This window comes from Cylas formicarius, unplaced genomic scaffold (genome assembly GCF_029955315.1).
Source record: "Cylas formicarius isolate icCylForm1 unplaced genomic scaffold, icCylForm1.1 PGA_scaffold_5__7_contigs__length_24384050, whole genome shotgun sequence".
NCBI classification, from domain to species: Eukaryota; Metazoa; Arthropoda; class Insecta; order Coleoptera; family Brentidae; genus Cylas; species Cylas formicarius.
In genome coordinates, this window is record NW_026844341.1 from 6691680 (window position 1) to 6716454 (window position 24775).

General features: G+C 37.0%; 1 protein-coding gene across 6 annotated transcripts in view; it reads left to right on the forward strand.

Annotated features, from left to right (window-relative positions):
• Positions 1-23837, forward strand: part of LOC132701986 (uncharacterized) — a 41827-nt gene extending 17990 nt beyond the window's left edge. For 2 of the 6 annotated variants that reach the window (XM_060670358.1, XM_060670359.1), the window contains 9 exons: positions 2614-2745; positions 2996-3319; positions 5879-6205; positions 11910-12062; positions 16201-16633; positions 16763-16968; positions 17241-17564; positions 21546-21777; positions 23326-23837. In XM_060670358.1, the coding sequence (XP_060526341.1) occupies positions 2614-2745; positions 2996-3319; positions 5879-6205; positions 11910-12062; positions 16201-16633; positions 16763-16968; positions 17241-17564; positions 21546-21777; positions 23326-23464 (2270 nt within the window). In that variant the 3' untranslated portion in view covers positions 23465-23837. The remainder of the gene's footprint in view (positions 1-2613; positions 2746-2995; positions 3320-5878; positions 6206-11909; positions 12063-16200; positions 16634-16762; positions 16969-17240; positions 17565-21545; positions 21778-23325) is intronic. The other 4 variants (XM_060670362.1, XM_060670363.1, XM_060670361.1 and 1 more) reach the window with 3 other exon arrangements.
• Positions 23838-24775: the final 938 nt, after the last annotated feature.

Sequence of the window (24775 nt, forward strand, 5' to 3'; positions counted from 1 at the left end):
ATTCGAATATAGTGTATCTCGGAATGCGTCGTCCTTGAAAGGAATAAGTGAGAGAGGCTGTCTCTTAATCTGTTGGTGAAAAATTTGGACCCTCGTCAAAAATCTCGAAATTGTTCCGCTTCTTTTCTCAGGCTCTAGGATTGAACTTCTCTGTTTTTAAACCTCGCTGTTTTAGATTTCTCTCTTGTTAAATCTCTTCTCTCTCTCTAGTGGGGAACATTTGAACTTAACAAAGAGATTTCAAGAGAGAGACAGAGGTTTACAATGAGAGACCGAGGCCCAGTTCTTTACCTGAGAAAAGGACGATAAGTGATAGAAAAATAGTGAACCTAGCACGAAGCAGCACAAATATCGTCAGTGGTCGTTCGTTGATTTTCGGCAAAATAACGCAGAAAAATAAATCGACACCACCAATGCGATGACAAGATTTTAATGTTACTAGTTGACGTAGTATTACGGGACGCATTATATATTCAGCCGTGTACCACTTACATGGTGATTGGTCGGTTTTTGTGATGGTGACCCCGCCCAGTACCGAGCCAATAGAAACACTTGACTCCCGATCGGTAGATCGCCCTAGACTCGCAGCGATAGCCGCTTAATAGCAGTGGGGGGGGGGGGGGGACAGAAGACTGAGAAGCGTTTGAGCCGAGCACGCCCCTGCCCGCAGCGCATAGTGTCAGACGCACTCTTTATCTCTCTCTCTCTCTCTCTCTCTCTCTCAGTCCCGCCTACACACTAACCCTATAATACGCAGTTCGCCTCTTCTAATCGATCACCTCTGATTTAACTCTATATGATTTTTATAGTCGAGTGTGTACTCTGACATTATGTTCTGCCTGCAGGGGATGGTTGCTTCTACATCGGCATGGGCGGCCGAAGCCCCCTCCACGCCTCCTACCAGCCGTACCAGTGTTGTCCGAGCAAAGCTGCCAAGAGCGCCAAGCCGGCCAAAGAGAGACCAAAATTACCGGCGGCCACCAAACAGGTGAAGAAGCCGACGAAACAGGCGACGACAAAAGTGCCGGACAAACCGCTGAGCAAGGTGTCCAAGGCCAATCACCAAGTAAAACAGCCGATGGTGAAGGAAGGCAAGGCGGCGAAACCGTTGCCACCTGTTAAAGAGAAAACCCAGCCGGGCAAAGAGAAAGCGCCAAAGAAAAAAGGATTCTTCGACACCGGTAAATATACATGGTGGTGGTAGTGAACCTAACCGATAGCTGCAACGCGACATTTTGTTCTATGGTGAAGCCTGACGGACAGACCGTGTGTTGTCCGGGCGCGGACCTCTGTCCATTACGACTGACCTCGCTACCTATCTTCTTCTCTATTTATACTTTTCTCCTGAACGCGTGTTATGGTGGATTCGCGCAGCCGCGAACATTAATTTAACACCAATTTTTCTTTTTAGAATTAAACAACCTAAAACTGGAAATTTTTTTGACTTCTATAGGCGCATGCGTGAATCTACTTTTAGGTTAACGTTTCGTAAATTCTGTTATGTTTGGGAATAGATTTATGTTGTCTGTTTGACTGTTATCGTAGTTTTAGGCGATCGGAGAAATTTTCGGGTTGCAGCTGCACGTATTTCGGGGCGGGGTGGCCCGAATCGCAAAAATCTCCAAAGACAATATATAAAAGCTTGTGCTCAAAACTGTAGAACTCGGACCCAAAATATTTATTTCACCCCAAAATTTTTAAAAACGATTTTACCCAGTGCTTTTAACCCTTTTGATGTCATAGTTGGTGGGGAGTGTTGATTACTACCAGGGAAATATTTACGCAAATGGAACCTTAATCGGCATTTACAAAATGTAACCAACTGGTGTTTTTTTTTGTTCGTTACCATCTAAATAATTAGGTAAATAAATAAAAAGACAAAAGTAGATCCGTCCCCTTGTAGATAAATGTTAAAAGTAGATGTACGACGGGGGATTCGAGACAAAATGCCTGCCCGATTTTTTCACTATATCTCTGCCTTGCTCAGTTAGCTTTAAAAAATATCGCATCGCAATCCGCCAGTATCTCCGATTGCGTAGCTTTTTATAATAATCCATTTGTTACCCGGCACTGTAGCTTGACATGTAAATATTGTTGAAGTTTATTGTTATTTAACTCGTAACGTAACCGTTTTTATATAAATATATCTGCACCGCACGTTTAAAATTAGGCGGCTAAATAAAAACGACCCTCCTGCTTGTGTGATTGCGAGAAAGCCATTCTCTATAACGTCACAACAAATTGGGCGGCGGTTCTCGTTTTTGTTCGACCGCGCGGCACTTTGAGGCCGAAAACACAATCCTGTATGTAAAACTGACTCTTAAATGGCTCCACGTGTACAAATCGTCCAGGGTTGTATTTTCCAACGCACATTGATATTACGTCACTGCCTGTAAGGAGTGCACCTCGCATGTACTTATTTACTGTACAGTACCCAAAGGATGACGTCAGCAATAAATCGTTTTCTATTATCGTTAAACTTTTTATTTGGTACTCGTCGACTCTGTGTTTCTCCCTTAAATGGTGCGTAGTACCGAGAGGTAAGTGATTAACTTAGCCGTTCCGACCAGTCCGAAAATGAGACGCTCGGCTCATCGAAAGATGTCCTTTTAGGAAACCTGCTCGACGTGAACGAGGTCTTGGATTGGATGGTGGATCAGAAAAACGACGAGAGCATCGAGGAGATCAACAGGGAGTTGCTTTTCAAGTACATCGACACCAAGGAATTTCTGGCAGTCGTTTTCTGTAGGTATTCGACATGAATTGACCGCCAAATCTTTCGGATCGATCCGATATTTGATACGAATTATACCGCAACAAATCAACCACGTCGTTACATCCCATCGCATAGATCAAATGTGTTGTTCGTAACAACATCAGATATTAAAAGGCACTTTTAAATTATCTATCTATCTATTTATCTATTAAAATTTCCCGACGGTAAATCGACGAGGTTCAAATCGGAATTCAAAACGGGTCATGTACGTTTTCTTAGATAAAGAGGAGGACCCAGAAAGTCCACGTATACTGAGGCACATCGAGTTGATAGACGACGAGGCGCTCGAGTACGGCATCAAGATCGTCAAGATGAAAGACCGATTGATGGCGAAGAAGTACGGTTTCAGGAATCCGCCGGGAGTGACGTACTTCCGTAAGGGGAAGCACATCAACTACGACGGGGACATCGACGACGAGGAAGAGTTGCTCGACTGGCTCACCGATCCGGAAAACATGGAGCTGACGGACCACATCGAACGCGTCAACAGGAAGATGTTCGACAAGATCAGACAGAGGTCGGACTACGTCGCCGTTTTTTTGTGTAAGTATACGCACGGTGGTAGGTAATAAGTGTGGAAAAGGCAATCCTAGATTAAACTCATATAAAATAGTAAAATTTAGTTCTGGAAATTGTTATTTCTTATTATTATTAAATAAGGAAACAATTTCGATAACTAGTTGGAATCAGTTTTTAGTGGCCGATTTTTTGTGGAGGCGAGTGTAATAAAATGCGATGTATATCTCGAATTTCATATCGTTCATCTAAACAAACTTAGAAATCATGATTCAATTATAATTTTCAAAAAAAAGTAACAAAACTAACAAGAATCGTATGACATGAAATGGCGAGATTATATGGTATTGCTGGGGCCCTCTAGAACGAAAAAGTATAACGTTAATCATATTCCCCATTTCTAAAAACCATATAGCTGTTAGATAATATAATGGCGCTAGTCAAAACTGATGCGCCTCGCCCGAATGTGACATTTTCGTAGAGTGGTAATCATTTACCGCGCATGCCTCTAAATTTCATTCACTAACCTGCAATTTGCGCCATTTTCGTCACAAACACACCAAAACATATTGACGTAAGTTACATCTAAACTGGAACCTGTCGAATTGATGAGCTGTCAGCGGCCAGGTTAAGGTTGAACGCCGCTTAGGTCTTATTAGAGGACACAAAAACAAATACGTTTCTTTTTTTGATTTGATCATTCGAATTTGAGTACGAACGATTATAACATGTGTGCACTTTGCGCTATTTTCACCAGAAGATTTAATGGGATTTGGACATATTTTGCAAAAACATTGCACTAAAAATACGAACTTAACAAATATGTCAATTTATTGCTCATGCCTAAGAGGAACTGGTTTATTGTTGTGTCATATCGTTTTGTACGCAAGAGCATATTAACTATCTTTTGTCAATATTTTTTAGCATCGTCGCTTGAAAAATACTAAACACCATCGAATCCCAGTTTTGGTTAGTTTTGGAGTTGCAGAGAAATAACAATTTTGAAAAAAAACATTAACGCTGGTTGATGGAAGACATGTTATAGTTCGCTAACGATATACCGTTTTTACGACATAATCCAGTATTTACCTTTCGAAAATTTTTATAAAGACCTCGCTAGGGTTTCTCTTTGTAACCCACAGAACCGTACTTCGGTACTTCGTGAATACAAAGCTGACGGATTTGTGTAGAGTTTCAGTCCATCATTTCTTAACGGTATCGTGGCTATCAAAGCAGCCCTCATCTTAATATATGATGGGAACCTTTTTAGCCAGAATTTCTTGGATTTCCCTCAAATATCTTGTCTTCCACTCCGAAATTCTTTTTGATTCCATCAAAACTTGTCTCTTATTGATGGTAGGAATGCATCCAAAGTCTCTTGGAAACACTCAATATTCAGAACACTACGTAACTCATCATATATTACCGTCTTTCACGATCTCTCCGCGTTTTTCTTTATTGGACACCATTCACAACTATGTCACGCACTGTGGCATACGGTGTTTTACTTATCTCGGACGCTAATTTTATGGCTACACTTTCCCCAGATGTCGATTTTAGAAACAGAAACACAATTAAAATTATGATTTTGGCAGCAACCGGCAAAGGTGTCCGAGTCTTTGATCCATTTGAATTGGCGCATGTTCATCATCAACGCTTAATACATCATCGACCACAATCTCAATTTCTTCGTCGCTGGACATCGCACAAAATTGAGTAATAATGTTAGTATTTGCTAAGAAATAAATTGTAATAAAATGTATGTGGTACTTCAATAAAAATGCCCTCAGTCTTGAAAACAATTAAATAACAGTAAGTTGATATTTACTCATACAAACACAAGACGGAATAAAAATAACTCGAAAACTTCGATTACACTAACCCCCACAAATCAACCAATTGCGAACTGGGAAAACATCCATCATAAAACAATTATCTACATACGATTTTGCATGGCTTTCCTAGGAAAATATTTTAGAGTCATTATATTAAACCCTTAAATTGGAAATCAGTTTAGACTTTCTAATGTATTTTCAACATAGGAGATCAACCTATCTAATGGGCAAATTCAACTTGAAATCGAGCTATTTCAAGTAGGGACTGAATATTTAAAAAAAGGACACGAATATGAATTAATATAACAGTTTAATCAAAGAACATTTTCCTAAATAGATTTGCAATTCCACAATAACATTTCAGAACCTTACTTCTGTACTTTGTGCATGCAAATCCTGAAAGCTGACATATTTTTGTAAAGTTTCATAGGTGAGATTGATGGATTATTATTGGTTCATGGAGTGACAAATCCATTCTTACTTTTAAAATACAACAGTCCGCACGGCACAGTTCTTTTTTTCTAACATCGTAAATATGGCCCTGGCATGTGCTACAGGCGGGTCTTAAACTTATTCCAAAGTCAAAACCATAAACAGTTCTAAAAACTGTATATCGTCGAGCGAACTCTACTAGGGTATACCATTATTTCCACGAGTTAAATCTAGAATTGTTTCTGGCGTATACGTATCCGTATTTCCATACATCTGAGTATTAGACCTACTAAATTTGTTGCGTGACTGATTCTTTCAGACAGCAGCGATTGCAAACAGTGTCCCCGGGTTCTGCTCGAAGTCGAGCACATCGACGACGAGGCCGATTCCGCCGGGATTAACTTCGTCAAGGTCGACGACAAATCGATGGCGAAAGAGTTCGGGGTGTTCGCGTTGCCTGCCATTTTGTTCTTCAAATCGGGTTCGCGAGAGCCGGTGATTTACGCGGGCGACCTCTACGACGAGCAACAGATCTTGCAGTGGCTGATGACGCAGAAAGATCCGTCAGGTGACGTCATCGAGGCCTCGGAAGGCGGCGAACTGTTGAATCTGATCGAGGACGAGGACGCGCTCGCGGTGTATTTCTGTGAGTACCTTTAGGGCTTGCATTAGGGAGCTGTAGAGTGTGCGCGAGCGGGTGCGTGTGCGTGTGGCTTTTGATCGAGGTCGCTGAAAAGGCGGTGCGATTTTTCACAGAAGTCGGTTGCATTGCTTGGTCGTTTAAAAAACAAAAGGCGCAGAGAGGTTGTTTATGATACCTGTACCGTGCGTTCAATTTATCTTGACAACATTTTAATTGACTGTAACTTTTTTGTTCAAGGTAAACAAAAAAACGAAATGTAGGGCAAGTGACGTATAAAACAAAACGCTGTCAATTTTCTGACTTATAAGTCTACATAATATATTTTTAAATGGAACTCCCTATATATTGTACGTATATTTAATAGAATATCTTATTTCGATTACAATGATGTAACCCACTTTGTATTCTAGTCCACTCATTTTTGACAAATCGGCAAAAATATTTATATAATTTCAACTGCAACAACAATAATCATTTACAAATTCAAGTAGAACAAAAACACTAAAAATGACAAGACGCACTAAAGTGAAAAACACATTTCTCATACACTCTAATTGTATGATGTCTTGCATTTAGTAACGTTTCCGGATTGTCTATTAACCGATTGATTGTGTCTGAAATCCTTTGTCGAAGTTCAACGACTTTATTACAAGAAGTTCTGTGTACGTGATTTTTTATGTGTCCCGAAATAAAAAAAAAACATTAAAGTTAAGTCGGGGCTGTTGGCAATCCATAGTTGCGTCGTTACGGCAAATTAAAATGTTATCAAGATAAATTGAAGGCAAAGGTACATTTCGTATATATCAAATAGAAAACAATCATATCGACTAATCAGCATTGGAGAATAAATTACCAATATTGTTATAATATCTTCAAATGTTCTTATGTCTCTAGACTTTGGTAGTATTGTTATTGTTTTTAAGTTGTATTTCAAATCTCACCTCAATGTTTATAAATATTTTTAATTTTTAAACGTATTTGGTACATAGTGCGTTTTATTTCTATTTAAATAAAAAATAATTTTTATAATGTACTTATCTAAGAAAAAAAAGAACACCAACTATGCTCTGATTTTTAATGCAAGGGGGTTATAAGTCATTAAGTTCGTGGTTGAAAATGGCTAGGGCTTCTTAATATTTTGCAAATATATAATAACATTGCGCTTTCAAAAAATTTTCTTTTTATCAATATGACGATGCGAATGCGAAGTATTATGAATTTTATTACTGATAAAATAACATATTTTAGTTAGACTATTTAATTATGATTATTTTCATGTAAATTGTTAATTTTTTGGGAGCTCTGCACCACTGCAGCGCATATGAACCAGCTGTCCCTGCATGATTCACTTAAAAAAAGAAATGCCTATCTTGTTTAACTAATCATTGGTTGCTTTCGCTGAATTTCATTAGCTACGGTGGCTAATCAGTTCAAATTTGTTGTTTTTTTATTTAGTTTTTTAGCCTGTCCTTCGGTGAAAATAATTATAATCATGTATACTTAACTACCATTGCAACTTATCTGAACTTCACGATATTCAAATGATTTAATTATCCTAGTCATTGCAAATTTTCATTTTATTACTCTCCCGCATTAAAAAACATACTATGGGAAATCATTGCATAAAATAACTAAAAAATATGTTCTAATGTACAGTTATTATAATAGCAGACACATTATTTAAAATTATTGACATGACATGACAAATGAATGACAAATATCTTCAAATATTACAATATTACCTTGCACTCTGTCAATTTTCTGACTTATAAGTCTACATAATATATTTTTAAATGGAACTCCCTATATATTGTACGTATATTTAATAGAATATCTTATTTCGATTACAATGATGTAACCCACTTTGTATTCTAGTCCACTCATTTTTGACAAATCGGCAAAAATATTTATATAATTTCAACTGCAACAACAATAATCATTTACAAATTCAAGTAGAACAAAAACACTAAAAATGACAAGACGCACTAAAGTGAAAAACACATTTCTCATACACTCTAATTGTATGATGTCTTGCATTTAGTAACGTTTCCGGATTGTCTATTAACCGATTGATTGTGTCTGAAATCCTTTGTCGAAGTTCAACGACTTTATTACAAGAAGTTCTGTGTACGTGATTTTTTATGTGTCCCGAAATAAAAAAAAAACATTAAAGTTAAGTCGGGGCTGTTGGCAATCCATAGTTGCGTCGTTACGGCAAATTAAAATGTTATCAAGATAAATTGAAGGCAAAGGTACATTTCGTATATATCAAATAGAAAACAATCATATCGACTAATCAGCATTGGAGAATAAATTACCAATATTGTTATAATATCTTCAAATGTTCTTATGTCTCTAGACTTTGGTAGTATTGTTATTGTTTTTAAGTTGTATTTCAAATCTCACCTCAATGTTTATAAATATTTTTAATTTTTAAACGTATTTGGTACATAGTGCGTTTTATTTCTATTTAAATAAAAAATAATTTTTATAATGTACTTATCTAAGAAAAAAAAGAACACCAACTATGCTCTGATTTTTAATGCAAGGGGGTTATAAGTCATTAAGTTCGTGGTTGAAAATGGCTAGGGCTTCTTAATATTTTGCAAATATATAATAACATTGCGCTTTCAAAAAATTTTCTTTTTATCAATATGACGATGCGAATGCGAAGTATTATGAATTTTATTACTGATAAAATAACATATTTTAGTTAGACTATTTAATTATGATTATTTTCATGTAAATTGTTAATTTTTTGGGAGCTCTGCACCACTGCAGCGCATATGAACCAGCTGTCCCTGCATGATTCACTTAAAAAAAGAAATGCCTATCTTGTTTAACTAATCATTGGTTGCTTTCGCTGAATTTCATTAGCTACGGTGGCTAATCAGTTCAAATTTGTTGTTTTTTTATTTAGTTTTTTAGCCTGTCCTTCGGTGAAAATAATTATAATCATGTATACTTAACTACCATTGCAACTTATCTGAACTTCACGATATTCAAATGATTTAATTATCCTAGTCATTGCAAATTTTCATTTTATTACTCTCCCGCATTAAAAAACATACTATGGGAAATCATTGCATAAAATAACTAAAAAATATGTTCTAATGTACAGTTATTATAATAGCAGACACATTATTTAAAATTATTGACATGACATGACAAATGAATGACAAATATCTTCAAATATTACAATATTACCTTGCACTCTAGGACCACAAAATGCAAATTTTAAAACATATAGTACAGCATAAGACTATAATATGCAACAAGTGTGGTAAACGGCATTCGAGTCACCAGTTTATTTAGCCACGGGCCAAACGCAGCAAAGCGAGTGCTTAATTGTTCCCAAACCCGTGCGGTAATAACCCGGAAGTGTCCGAAGTGACTCAGATCCGTGGGAAACGCAAGTGACTCGGTAAAATGACACTTGGCGGCTTGTTTTAGGGGAACTCATTGTTTGCGGACCACTATGGATCTTTCGCAAAATGAATGTAATTTTATTGTGCACGCTTTATAAAATGTCGTTCAAATAAGCGCCTGCCGAACTTCCAAGTCATGTTAAAATTAGGTAAATACAAAAATTTGTGGCAATAATTGAAATTCCCCAATACATTTTTCAAATATATCGCACACGCTGTATGATTCCTGAAATTCGAAAATTCTAGCTCTGGAAACAGTTAATGACACTTTTTAAACCAAATTATCTCATCTTTTGACGTTTTTCATTAACATAATTTATCCACAAGCACTGAGATTTTCAGGATTTTTTAAAATTTTTGCCCATATAATTAAAAAAATGTTCGAAATAACACTGGATCTCCCACGTTTCCTGCTCTACGAATTTCTCCAATAGAGTAAATGGTTTTCGAGGAAATAATTCTTTTCTGAAACTATGCAATACGCCGTAAAAGTAAATTGCGTCATCGCCTCTAGATTGAGTGCGAGATATAGCGATTTTCATATGGATTTTTTTAAATATCTCGAAAACCGTAAACATAAAAATTGTAGCTTTCCATACTGTTTAAACAGATTAGCCATATTTTTCACGAACAGGACAATTTTTGGGGTCTTTAGATTTTTGTCTAAAATTGAAAAACCCTGTATACAATCGAAAAAATGCCTATTATAGTCCCGTATCTTCCACAATTCCGGGATTAAGAATTTTGACGATCGGGTTAATAGTTTGCGAGAAAACATTTTTTTTTCTGGAAGGCAAAATAACCTAAACAAATTTTTCCAAAATTTTTAAAAAATACTTGGCGATATTTGATTGCGCCCAGTTTCTACAGTATAGTATAGTACGGACTTTTATATATTTTCTAAATTTGAAGTCTATAGCTGCAAATTTGAGAGACCCTTTTTAAATATAGCACGGAATATCCCCAACTCCCTGTACAATATATTAAAACTTTAAATACAAAAGTTTTATCTGTAAAAGTGACAACTGAAGCACAGCCTTCTAGTTATGATCAATTACCATTATTAGGGGACCCCAATTTTCAGTTCGGGCACACCCTATACATTTTGGAAAATTATGAAGAATAAGGATTTATAGCACCCACTCTCGTGATCTTTTCGTTAATTTTTCGTCAATTTTTCCTTTCCCACTTTCAATAGGTTCCGTCAAGGGAGCGAACATTATTTGCTTACAAAATTTGAAATCGACATTTTCAAATTTCAGCTACTTATCGTGTTCCATAGCAATCTCCAAAAAAAAGTGCAAAATTGAAAAAACAAAAAAACAAGATGGCCGCCCAGTTTCGACCGCGGCCATTTTCAAATATCTTTTGCATCCTGTGGACGGTTGAAAACGAGCAAAATTTGGACCGTCTAACTCAAAGTTATAGTTGGAAATGTCCAGAAACAGAAAACAGAGAACCGACAGACAATAACAAAACATTTTTTTTTCGACGCTGATCATTTCTGTTCCAATGGCGGTCCTTTAGGACCTACCGTTGCCGAGATCTCGAATTTAGTGAGGAGCGCGTATACTTTCGCAAAGAATCTATTTCATCGATTTTGCGAAAGTAATATAGTATACTATGCAACAAGTGCGGTAAACGGCATTTGACTCACGAATTTATTTGACACGAGCGGAGCGGAGCGCTATTACCGTTTTTGGGTACATTTTCGCAAAACAAGACGAATACATTCACTGACATGACCGTCAGAATTGACAAACATCAAAATTCAATATCTCCGAAAACATCCGATTGCTCCCAAACCCGTGCCGTAAAATCTCGTATATCTCCCAAGTGGCTCCGATTCGTGACAAACGAAACTGACGTGGTAAAGTGACGCTTACCGCACGCTAGATAATTAGATATTTTACAGACGGGAGTAGAAAAAAATATTTTTTTGCGTAAATTCTATCCGACATGTCAATGAATGTATTCATGTTCTTTTGCAAAAATGTAGCCATTTTTATTAAACACTCGCTCCGCTCGTGTCAAATAAACTCGTGAGTCAAATGCCTTTTACCGCACTTGTTGCATAATATACTATTGAAACATGGTTTTCTCGACTGATTAATTTGCAAAAACAAATAAAACGACCTCGTCTGCCGCCGATGACCAGAAAGTCCGCGCCGCCTTTGATCGTATAGCAAAGCATGAGGCCTACCTCGGAGTAACTGAACGAATTAAAATTGAAGAGTAATCATAATGAATTGTGCGCTTGCGCTTTGCGGTATGTTCAGGGAACAAGACGCTCTGCGACCTGTGCAACGAAATGGAAGAGCAGCACAGGAGCAGGAAGGGACAGAAGAAACAGGAAGAGAGCGTTCAGGAGGCCGCAGTCGTAGTAAACGGTACCGATGAGTTTAATGAACCCCCTCTAAACCCAGATTTTGGTTAGTTCTATGGACGACACATGAAACATCACACGTTCTTTATTTTTTATAGACGGCTTGGAATTTGCTTGTTTTGAATGTGAAGTTGGGTTTTCGTTTTTGGAGGCTAACGCCGCATTGTGCGCGTGTTTTTTTTTCATTTTAGCTTAGGTATGCAGTTGTACACTGGGGCTGTATCAAACGGCATATATTACCTAACTATGTTGGGGCGTGGGAGGGGTGGGGGACAATTCTGGCACAAATTGTCATGATTTTGTAGTAGGCATTGTATCGTTCAAGCCACGAAGGTCGGTATATTTGAACTACTCCATATACCTGACATGTAGTTCCATATATATATATATATATCCCATAATAATAATAACAATAATAATAGACTTTAGACTAATTAAATATATTACAAGAACAACAAATTAACGCAAGATCAAACACATTCTAATAACATTCATAAAGAGCAATATCAGATAGACATTTAGTAAACATTGAAACAAGAATTAGCTACAAAAATTCCAATTAGTATTATGGAGACACTCGTGACGCAACAGGGATGTACTCAACTGCAGTATAGAATGCAATATCCTATACAAATTGTTTATTTATTTTACAAAGTTTAGTGACAACAGAACATTATAAATAAATAGTGAGGGTAAGGTCAAAATATTAAGCTTAGAGAATGATCAATGATCAATAGCACTCGCAATCACACGTATTGCTCTTTTTGCATAAGAAAAGCCTTATGGGCAGGGCCCCACAAAACAAGTGTACCCTAAGTGGGAATGGAACAATCCGAAATAAGCAAGTCTTGACATGACAGGGATGATTGACTTGTTTCAGTGTCTAATTAAAAGCAATTGACTTGACAGTTTGTGGCAAATGTGATCTTTCCAGGAAAGAGAACGATCGATCCAGACTCTGAGTACCTTAACCGGGGCATTATTTAAATGGTGCAGCTTGCTACAAGAGATAATAAGATGGTTCGTCTTATTTTCGTTTAACTGTAAGCTGAACCATCCCAGCGCCACACTATCAATACTAGGTTCATATGGATTCCTAGCTCGCGATAAGAGAATTCTATCATCCGCATAGTACTACATAGTATGTGGGAAGGCAAATCGTGAACTATGAACAGCAGCTAGCTAGAACTACTGAATCTTCCATTGACTTCGACACACTGGAGGCTGGCGCTCAGGTAAAAGCGAAATAATCTGTGAGGCATGCCCTTGATGCCATACCACTCGAACTTCTGCATCAGCACTCCATGATCCACACAATCAAAAGCCTTCGGTGGCGTCTGCCATTTCACCAGCGTCAACGCCCTCGACAATGCTCCCAACAAGACTTATTAGAGCGAACTGTTCTTTGCACAAGAGTTCATGCTTTTCAAAATGGTTCAGTAAGGGATCTTTAAGATTTTTTCGACGAACTTATCTATTATAAGGATAACTGTAATAGGGGACATTGTAGTGGCACAATCCTGCGTATTTTTAACTGTTCTGGAAATATTCCAGTTTCGAACATCTGGTTAATTAGATGAGGTATAGGGTTAGCTAAAAAAGTTTCAGTGTGTTTAAGAAATTTTGAATTTAGGTTGTTAACGTCTAGAGGATTAGAATTATTCAAATGTAGAATAGTGTTATAGACTAATTGACTGGAAACCAGATCTATCATGCGGGCAACTTGGATCGTTGTTGTACCAGTGAATTAGTCTCAAACTTCGATTTAACTTTGTTTTGTTTTAACAATCTGACGATGACATACATTGCTTGTAGAACTTTTAAAATCAGTTTTCACATAATAATAATAATAATAATAACATTAATAATAATAATAATAATAATAAAAGAAACAACATATCTATTAACAGCATTTCACAACAAGAAAAACTATCCAGAGAGCTCAATAGTGGCCCAGTCTAGCTTTCAATAGCTACTGTACTGAACCACTACATAGAAGTCTTAATATAGTTAATAAATTGCACACTGTTTATTGAAGTATACATAAAAATGTATATTCATTTATTAGTGAAACTATAACTTAGAAAATTTGTATTTATAGCACATGTTCGTTGTACATCTTTTCTTTTTAAATACATTTAAATTTAAGTTACTCAATTTCTGTGACATAGAATTGTAGAAGCGAATTGGGTTGAATGTAAAGGATCTCTGAAACAAGGCACTCTGATGATGTGGCATCGTTAGTTTGTTTCTGTACCTGAAGTTAGCAATGTCGATGAATAGAGATTATGTTAAACTTGGATGACGAATGTTCCATTGCAAGCCAAGTTGACGACCCAAAGTAAAACGTACACAAGCATTCTGTGATAAAAAAAAACATAAATCACAAAACAGCAGTTGAAATGTATAAGAACAAGTGACTCGCACACTTGTTAATTTATTTTAAAATTTAAAATGTCCCTGTTTGCTATATAAAATTCTTAGTGACATGTATGCCTTTTGAAAGACATCTCGTAGGTCATTATCGATGATTACTCCCAAGTTCCTTAGTGAACTAATCACGGAAAGTTTAGTGTTATCTAACATTACATTAATATTTTACTTTAGGAGGTTAACTTAATTTTTATTTCCAAATATCATTAAATGAGATTTTAATCGGTTAAGCTTTAAGCTATGGGTACGAGAAAGATCACTAATCATGGTAAGATCATGAAAACCTCTGGATTATCAGCGGTATTATTAAAATTAAAACAACAATACAATACTCGAACCTTGTAAAAATTTAATGATTTTGAAAAATCGAAAGTGTAAATCAAAAACAATATCGGACCCAAAATCGAACCCTGCGGTACCCCAGAGAAATTTTAAATTTCTTTGGAATATCTTTTGATCGATCGATTTGAAAGATAAGCTCCTATCGGCTTACACGAATTAGATGAAAATCCATAGAACTCTAGCTTGGTAACATATAATTCACCGTATCGAATTCCTTCAAATAAACCAAAAACATTATGGCACTCATCAGTTTCTGGTCAGTTGCCCGGACAATATCATCCATGACATTTATAAGAGCAGCACTCGCAGTACTTGATTTTCGGTTAAAACCGCATTCACTTCCTGGTACTATTCTATTAACAACTATATAATTATATATTTGATTAAATCAATTATAAAATATTTTCAAGTCATTAAAACTATCGGGAGGGGGAGTAATGGATTTCCAGATGAAAATCTTTATAGAAGAATTAATAATATGAGTGACATATTTATCAACACAAGGACTACAATATTTAAGCATAATTGCAGATATTTCGTCAACCCCACTGGCATTTGTTTTAATTTGGTGGATATATTTATGAACATCAGAAATTTTTGTAACTTCGAAACAAAAGCGCAAATTATTTTTGAAAGAATTGTTCTGATAATGTTGTAATGTAATGCAATTTTATAATTATAATAAACTATTTTTTCAGGCTCACTCAAACTACTTAAGTTAATATTAATTTATTTTAGAGTAACCCAAGTTTGTTTGTACTTATTTAAATTGCATTGTGAATCTAGATATATGGTCTGTTCATAGATATAAGAAAGTGACCAATTGCTTTTGAATGGGATTATCCAAGGGTGGTCATTAACATACAATGCAACAAGATTATTACTTTAGTTAATAATTAATAATTATCTTAATTAATAATAATAATCTTGTTGCATTGTATGTTAATGACCACCCTTGGATAATCCGTTCAAAAGCAATTGGTTACTTTCTTATATCTATCAACAGATCATACCCTCTTCTCTCTTATTAGTGTTATCTTTAGTTTTTAAATCTTTGCTTTCTTCTTTAACTGGGGCGTGGGGATCAAATAGCGCCAATAGAAAATTATTAGTCTAATTTTCTCATCGATATTGTTGATTGTTGATTAATTGATTAATCACATTAGCCTTACATTACCTATCATATATGAAAGTATAGGAAATGTATATTGAGATATAGAAGTGGTATATGAAGGAATAATAAGAACTACATGTCAGGAATATTGAATAGTTCAAATGCACCGACCTGTCTTTCCCGAGCGACGCAATACCAACTATTAGTTTTCCAAAAGAATTTCAACGTCTCAGTTGTCCCTTTAAGAAACTAAACTTTGTCACGCCCCTAACTGCAACTCATCTCGTTAACCCAGACAGCGACGACTGCGAGCAATGCGCGCGCATCCTAGAGGAACTCGAGAACATCGACGACGACTGCGAACGACACGGTATCAAGTTCGTCAAAACGCAAGACCTGAAAATAGCGGAGAAATACGGAGCGACCGATTTCCCTGTGCTCATGTACTTCGAGAAGGGAGTGGGGGGCGTGTTCGAGGGCGACCTTGAGGAGGAGGAAGAAGTACTCCAGTGGCTTATCCAGCAAAGTACCGAGGATCGTATAGAGCTCATCACGCGGGTCATGCTCGAGTCGATGGTAGAAGACACCCAGTACCTGGCTGTGTACTTTTACAAGCAGAACTGCCACATATGCGAGCAGATACTGGAGGAACTCGAGCAGATCGATGACGAATGCGACGTCTACGGCATTCACCTGGTGCGAATCCAGGATCCCCAGCTGGCCAAAAGGTAATTTGACGCTCCTTGTGTGTCAAACGGTTCATTTCTTCACCTCTATATGGAGTTCTGTATCTCATGTTTTGGATTTTAGTTATTGTTCACTTAGTTCTCTTTTCCCTTAAAACTTCGCTTGATCAGGTACAGCATCAAAACGTTTCCTGCTCTGGTTTACTTTCGGAACGGCAACCCGCTACTGTTCGAGGGGGACTTGCAGAACGAACAGTCAGTTTTGGAATGGCTCATCGACGACGATAATAGAGAACTCGCCGACGAGATAGAGTCAGTCAATAAACGCATGCTGACCAGGCTGCTGAGCGAGTCGCCATTTTTGGCCGTTTTCTTTTGTAAGCTGTCCTTATTTATTGTAACACTGTTTATTTTATGATTGAAACATTGAAAGATCTATGTGCATATCGTGCATTAGCGTTTCACGTCATGTGATAATAAAATGGTAGTCATAAATGCTAAATTATGTTCCATAGAAACTGTACTTTTGTATTAGTGTATCAGCATATTTAACTGATTGGAGTTAGAGGTGACATTTTAAAATCTCTCATGAACACATTTTTCACCCCCCAATTTCCATTCGCGCACTATTATTATCTCGACTTGCTAGATGACGAAGACTGTCCTGAGTGCGACGAGATCCTGGAGAACCTGGAGCAGATCGATGGCGAAGCGGACCTGTTCGGCATAGATTTCGTGAAAATTTGTAGCGCGGAAGCTGCCGCGGAGCAAGGCTTGCACACCCTGCCCGCGTTGATGTACTTCCGGAAGAAGAAACCGATGGTGTACGACGGTGACCTGACGCAGGCGGACAGGGTGCTCGATTGGCTCACCTCCCAGGACGTGTTCGAGATCAAAAACGAAATTGAGGAAGTCAACAAGAAGATGCTCGAGAAGTTGTTGGAGGAGAACGAGTTCGTCACCGTGTTTTTCTGTGAGTAGACGGGGGTAATTTTAACACTATACAGGGTATTTTTTAATTTAATGTCAATTACCCATTGAGCTATCTTTGAGTCTATTTTAGAAAGTAAACTTCTTATCAACACATATCCTGGTGGCAAAATTTTCAAAAATAAAATATATTTTTTTAATATTTTTAGATATTTTAATGAAATTTGGCACACACACATCAAAAAGCACTATTTTTTCAAATGCACCAGTGGCGGGCGTATGGAAATTCGCCTGTCTATTTTGGCAGACATTGATGGTATGCCACTGTTTTCTTTTAAAATAAAAATTATTCTCACATCTCCAATCATTTCTCCGGAAATTTAATTTCTTGATTTTTTTAATCCGATGTACGATTTTAGTTTAAAAAAATAAAAACCTCTTCTCCGCATAGTCATAAGAATATCGTTAATATTATTATTTACTTACTTAACTAATTGTACGAATACGAAGTACTCTGAGGTGTATTTTTGTCTTTAAGAATTATTAATTCTATTGTCAAGGCTGTTGTTTGACAGTTATTTGTTATTAGTTCTTAAATTCAGTTCTTCGCGTCTTATTAATTTGGTGCTTCAAATATCCCGGCATTGTTATTTTAAAAAGGAATGGTCTGATTTGCCAATGAGGAGTTGGCAGATATGCATTTTATGTTTGGTTTGGCTGATTTGAGAGGGCCAGAAGCTAGGCGATTATGTCAAGAGCGCTTTCCTAATACCACGATTAATACTAGAAAAATTAAATATAATCTGAATATCTCCCACGTCTTGATTTGGAAAACATTGAACGATTTTCTATTGTGCCCGTAACCATAACATATTTACTTATTTATTTATCAATGGGCCAACCGTCCAATATAAAATAAGATTCAAACGAAATAGAAAACAACAAAATAAAATAAAATAAAAGAGAATGAAATAGATAGATGAAAACCTTACCCTAATATGACAAACATTGGTTTTGCAAAATATTAATATTAATATAGTTAGTCGACACGACAGTAAGAACACATATAACAGTAGTGAGGCACCAACACAATGTTATACAGTACTATTCCGAAGTCAGACAACGGAATAGTTTTACTGACAGTCTTTAAGTTCTTTCCTAAATATTCTTGCACTCTGAAAGCAGTCAAGTTGGTCCGAAAAGCGATTGAGTGCAGTAGATTATAAAAAATGGTGAGATCCTTATGCATGCGACGAAACGAAGTTGAAGAGAGTTATTCAATTCCGAGTAATCGACGTCCTCAATTCCTTGATGCTCCTTCAATGTTATGTTTAAATGCTGTATGTGGACGTTATACAAAGGTGACCACACACAGGAACAATAATCCAGGTTTGGAAGCACGAGGAAGCATAATAGTAATCTGAGAGACGGAACACTCTGTACAACGCTTAATAAAGCCCAAAATCTGAATTGATTTAGACCCAATAAGTCACGATTCCTTATTGCCTTCCTTATGTTATATGTATAATGTATGGGCTTTCTGCTCCGGTAGAAGTTCATTAGTTGGCACTTACTGTTGACGAACTTCCAAAAATTCTTAACGTTCCCGGTCCCAAGATGTCGTTTATGTGATTTCTTCTTCTCAATTTTTGTTTCTTTAAGCTCTGGGGAAAACTAAACTCGAAACTTCTTAGCCGAAAACTTGTTTAAGTAAACGTAAATATCGATAGCTAAATAAACTATATCGTAGAACACGTTAACCATATCGTCAAGGGTTTTGTTCGTAAATAAGTTGTCCCATTGGAACTGAGACAAAAAGTCAGTCACTGGATCCAATTCCATTGCTTTAAAATCTCTATAAAGGCCGTTACCCCTTAGACCAGAACTGTTGAAATGTACTGAATCACATTGCAAGGAAAAGGAGAGGGGCATCAGGGCACTGTCCGCCTCAACCATTAAAATTCCGCCAACCTGTGCGAACACTAGGTCCAGAAGGTTGTCGTTAATGTTCGTGACTGTGTTTATCTGGAAGAGGCTGTGGTAGGAGCATAGGTAAGATAGTAGATTAGTGGATACGATCTCGCTATGCGTGCTTCCCGCCAAAGGGATTGCAACTGTTGGTCCACCAACTGTTGGGCATGTTAAAATCTCCTAGGAACCCTATGACTGGGGTATTCTACAACCAGCCTTTCCAGGTTCGCTCCAAATTCTCTTGAAGCTTGGTGCGCAATCCTCTAACATTTTGGAAGTATATAAGTAAGGACGAGGGGTCCGCCAATCCGCGATGAGAAGGTCTGTCTAGGTTTTTGCAATGAGTTTAGGAACTCCGTTTACATATTTTAGAAAGAGATTAGATTCTCCATTTCGCTGTCTTTCCTTCAACACGTTCTTTGGTGCATTCACTTCCTAGCGCTGATCAGGTGTAAAGTCAGCCTCTAGGAATATTTTGCGGCTTCTGTCCATTATTTTTCTTACTCATCAGCAATCTGTGAACTATTTCAGCTGAGCCTAGAGTCAGGCGCAATGACTGGTGACTGTTTTTATTACGCTTTCCTATTCTCACTGCACTAGCAACATTAATTGGGAAGTCAGTAAGATCTCATTTTTGCTCTAGACAAATCGTCTTCTTCTTTAAATTCTGAGACTTTAAAGAGCATCAAGTTAAGCGACCTCTTTTGCCGCTCAGACACCTCATGCAGAATCTTGCCATGGAGACCCACTGTATTGAGTTCCAGAGTACAGATAAAATTGTTGTTAGGCTCCTTAGCTCATCGCTAATCACGCGTATTTGTTTTTCAAGTTCGTCGATTTTCTGACTGCTAGCAATTTTCACCTCACTAAGTGTGACCTCGAGGGCACTGACGTGATCTCTCAAGGTAAGTGCACTCTTAATCCCTGGTGTACAAAAACCTTTCCGGTATTCTTCGGCTCTTTAAAAACACAGTTTTTAGAACACTTGTAGCATGTGGCTCGCATTGTGAGGTTAGGCCGCATTCAAGGAGTCCAAGCATTGTGTTAATTTTTGTCAATGGTTCTCGGACAAAATTGCGCATTACCTCTTGTTTCAACAAGATATACTATTCCAGAAATGCAATCAATATTCATAATAACCGAATTGAATTGTTCGAAATGACTTAATTGAACTCTTTTTCTGCCAGCCAGTCCAAATGGCCCTAATTATAGCCGATTTTTCGAAGAGGATTTGCTAATATTGCTTAGGAACAGAATGTGGTTCATGCATGACGCCGTGCTTGCTCACTTTAGTGTCGCAGTAAGATAAGAGAATATTTAAGTCAAACATTTAATAACCGATGGGTAGATCGCGACGGACCTCAACCATGGCCCCTTGGGTCCCCAGATTTTAATAGTTTTCTTATGGGGGTATCTTAAAAGTTTGGTTTACCGCACCCCAGTTAACCCTGTAGAAGAGCTGCAGGATGGAATAAGAGATTGTTGCCAATTAATAAGAAACACTGGAGATTTACTTAAAGAGTGCCCGACAATATGAAGAAAAGAGTTGAAGCGCCACTGATTTCCTTAAAAAAATAATGACATTGAAAGCTAATTTCTCTGCATATTATGTTGTGTGTTCTTATTTTTTCAAGCGAAAACCGTACATCGGATTGAAAAAAAATCAAGAAATTAAATTTCTTCAGAATTTTCATTTTAAGAGAAATCAGTGGCGTACCATCACACCCGTGGTGTATTTAAAAAAAATGTGGTACACTAAATAATGCCTCTTGATACATACTACATGTGAGCCAAATTTCTTAAAATATCTAAAGTGTATTATAGATATAAAAAAAAATATATTTTATTTTTGAATACTTTACCACCCTATATCTCAAAAGTTAAGGCGCTTAGGACATGTGTCCATATAAAGTTTTCTTTTTAAAATAGGGTCAAAATCCCCCTCAATTATTGACAATTAATTAGAAAACACCCTATATAAAATGGCACGCTTTCTAACGGTTGTTTATTGTTAAGAATTCATTAAAGCCCCATAAGCATATTTATTTATTAGACGAGTTGAACTCGGAGGAAAGTAGACATATCATGGACAAGCTGGAGAACATCGATCAGGAGACCGACAACTTCGACATAACCTTCGTCAAGATGGCGGACGCCCGCTACGCGCGTAAATGGGGCGTTACCAACTTGCCCGCGATCGTTTACTTCCGCAGGCGTTTCCCCAGCATTTATCGAGGCGATTTACATTCCGAACGTGACGTGCTCGAGTGGCTACGAAAGAACAGGCGAGTTGTTATCAGCAAACATAGCTAGGACGAAAAGGGTCACTTTACGTCTCGGCTTTTTTGTGGTCCTTTATCAAGGAATAAATTATTATGCGGGTGTTAATAGAAATAAAGTCATCTGAGGTTTAATATTATATTTATAAGACAAGTACCGTCACACAAATTGAACATTTTTAAATGGGTACTCCCTTTTTCTATAAGAGATAGTGTCGTGGGATTTCCTAAATTTTATTTTAATTTGAGTCGCGCCATCTATCAGGCTTAAGCGAGGTTAGTTAAGTCAGAGATGGTTTCACAGATTATAGTATATTATGGCCTAATGGCAGAAAAGAAGAAGAGGACGGTAGAGTAAAATAGATTTGTAGGGTGATCTGTGGCGGAGGATGGTCTATTATTTTATTGAAAACAAATATTCCAATATCATTTTGGAAGCACGAACGACTAGGGATGTTCTCATTTCGATAGTACTCAAATCTTTTTTCGATACTACTCAACTAAATACTCCTAAAGTATCGATACTTACTCATATCGATACTTTTAGCACTTTATTATTTTTATTTATTTTAAGGAAACTAACAATGAACGTTGAAGGACAATGATTAAAACAAAATTAAGAAGGAAAAGAAAACTTTTATTATAAATGTTTAGGTCACGTTAAACACGTACTTTAAACAAAAAACTCCATGATAGCATTGGAATAATAAACCGATGATTACAATAAATACAATTAATCGTAAGCAATCTCTTGTATGTTTGACAATTTATGTTGGTTGACAATGAAAAAAAATGAAGGGCGTACGTCTTTCTCGAGTTTGGTTCGGGCTCGGTCGAGTGAAGTCGGACGAGTTCGGCTTGGCTAGCGCGAGACAACGCGTTCGTTTTTTTTTTTAATTTTTTAAATGCTGAGGCTGATTCGATTTGATACCAAGTGCTTTTGTTTCGATACCGAGTAAATATCGCAAGATTGATTCGATGCTATAAATACTTGGTATCGAATCAAAAGTATCGAGTGCCTACTCGTATTTACTAGTATCGGAATATCCCTACGAACGACCAAATTTGTGATCATGGCGTTCAACATTGAACCAACAATAGACGAAAAGTAATGTCGATATAGGTATGTAGTACCGTTTCGGGTGTTTTTGGAATATATGCATTTAAAATAAATTTCGGTAACTTTTTTGTTATGCAAAATTTTCTACTTCTATGAAATCATTCCCAAAAACACTTGATGTAGAATTTAATGGCTTCAATATATTATTTTTAAATCTAATAGTTAATTAACAACCGAAAAAATGCTCTATTAAATTATTGGAAAGTACTTAAAATTACCTTTCCAAAAATTAGTTGATATTTTGCTCGAGTGTTCTTAGAAAGACTAGAACTTTGATCAGGTAGGCTTTGAAGAGTGCCATCCGAATGCAGAAGACAAATGCGTCGCTAAATTGTGATTTTGGTGGTAAAGCCTAAGGAAAGGGGAGTTTCTATTTGAATGTATCCAATTTGTCCTGCCCGTTTAAAATTATAGTGTTTTCCTTTCGTATTCAGGTACAGGCAGCCGGAGTTGAACATCTTTATGTACGCGCTACTCGCGCTGAGCATTGCCTTTGTGATCTACACTGCGTTCTTGCTTCAGTGCTTCAAACCGCCGCCCACCGCGATAGTGCCGCACAACAAACAGAGTTAGAAACGAGTGCGCGTGCCCATCGAGATCGTGCGTAAAACAGTTGCGGGTTATCCGGACAAAAACGATCGAACGGGAAGGCAAGTAGCGTCCTTTATTAATAGACTGGTCGTCGAGAGTCGCGGAACCTTCGACAGGGCGGGTGCGCACAACGCCGGTTTTGTTGTTTTTCTCCTTTTCAAGTAACTTTCGCGTTTTCTTTTTTATCGATGTTAAAATCTTGGACCAAATTGCGGTGTTCGACAGCATTCCCGACGGAACTGACGTAACGATTCACATTTTTCACCCACACTTAAATCGGAACATCGGCATAAATTCAAAATGTACCATTATGTAAATACTCTTGTAAATAAAATATTATCCATCGAAACTCGTCTGCCGGTAAAAAAATAATTTTGTCACTTATAAGACCCTAGTCCTTTGAACTACTTGTATGGAAACCCTTACGGAACGTTCCGACGTCAAAATCGATCGATATTGTAGGAATCTATCGCAGTTTCTCGATGTGCATTTGCTTATCTTTGCCCGCTTTCCGAGGAAAATGGGCAAAATTTAATATTGACTGCCTAAAATTAAGATAGTCCATGGTACAAGAAAGTTTTATTTTGGTTGAGGGCGGAGGAATTTTAAAATTTTGTAAGGTCATAACTTTCCCAGAAAGGTGCGCATAATTTAAAACTGGTTGTGCAACATTCAAAGAATAAAATATAGGGCGCCAGAAAACTCGTTTGTTGATGAGGGCAAAACATCAAGTTCACCTCCCGTTATGTGTTTTATTTTAAAAAATGGGCGCAATATTTGGGTTGGGTTGGTGACCATGTATATATACCGGGTGTTTCAAATGCAACTCTCACCATTAGGATCTCGGTAAAGGTAATAGGTACAGGATGATTTAAATTAGGGCAAAGTTGCGCATCGGTGAGTTCATTAATATTTCGTTTTGAAATTAAAGTTATTTTTGTTACATCCGGAAATATGGCGGTTTTCGTTTTTATTTTTTTGTCTTTATTTTAAAACTTAGCATTGGAACTTTTTAGGCTTCATCTCATGGCCAGGTCAAAAATCCCTTCCGACGTGTCGTTTTTCTCAAACCATCATCAACTTTATTTTTTCTTATGGTCGCCATATTCGAAATATTGAACAAAAACTTTCATACAATAATAAGCTATGAATTTTCAAATCTGTGGATGACAATATTTAGTGCATTACTATGTTATTACTAGTATTGGATAGAAATCTCGCTGAGTTTGCTTTGTTTGAAAAACTAAGACAAAAATATGGATACAGAATGGATGAGGAAACTAAAGAAAATTT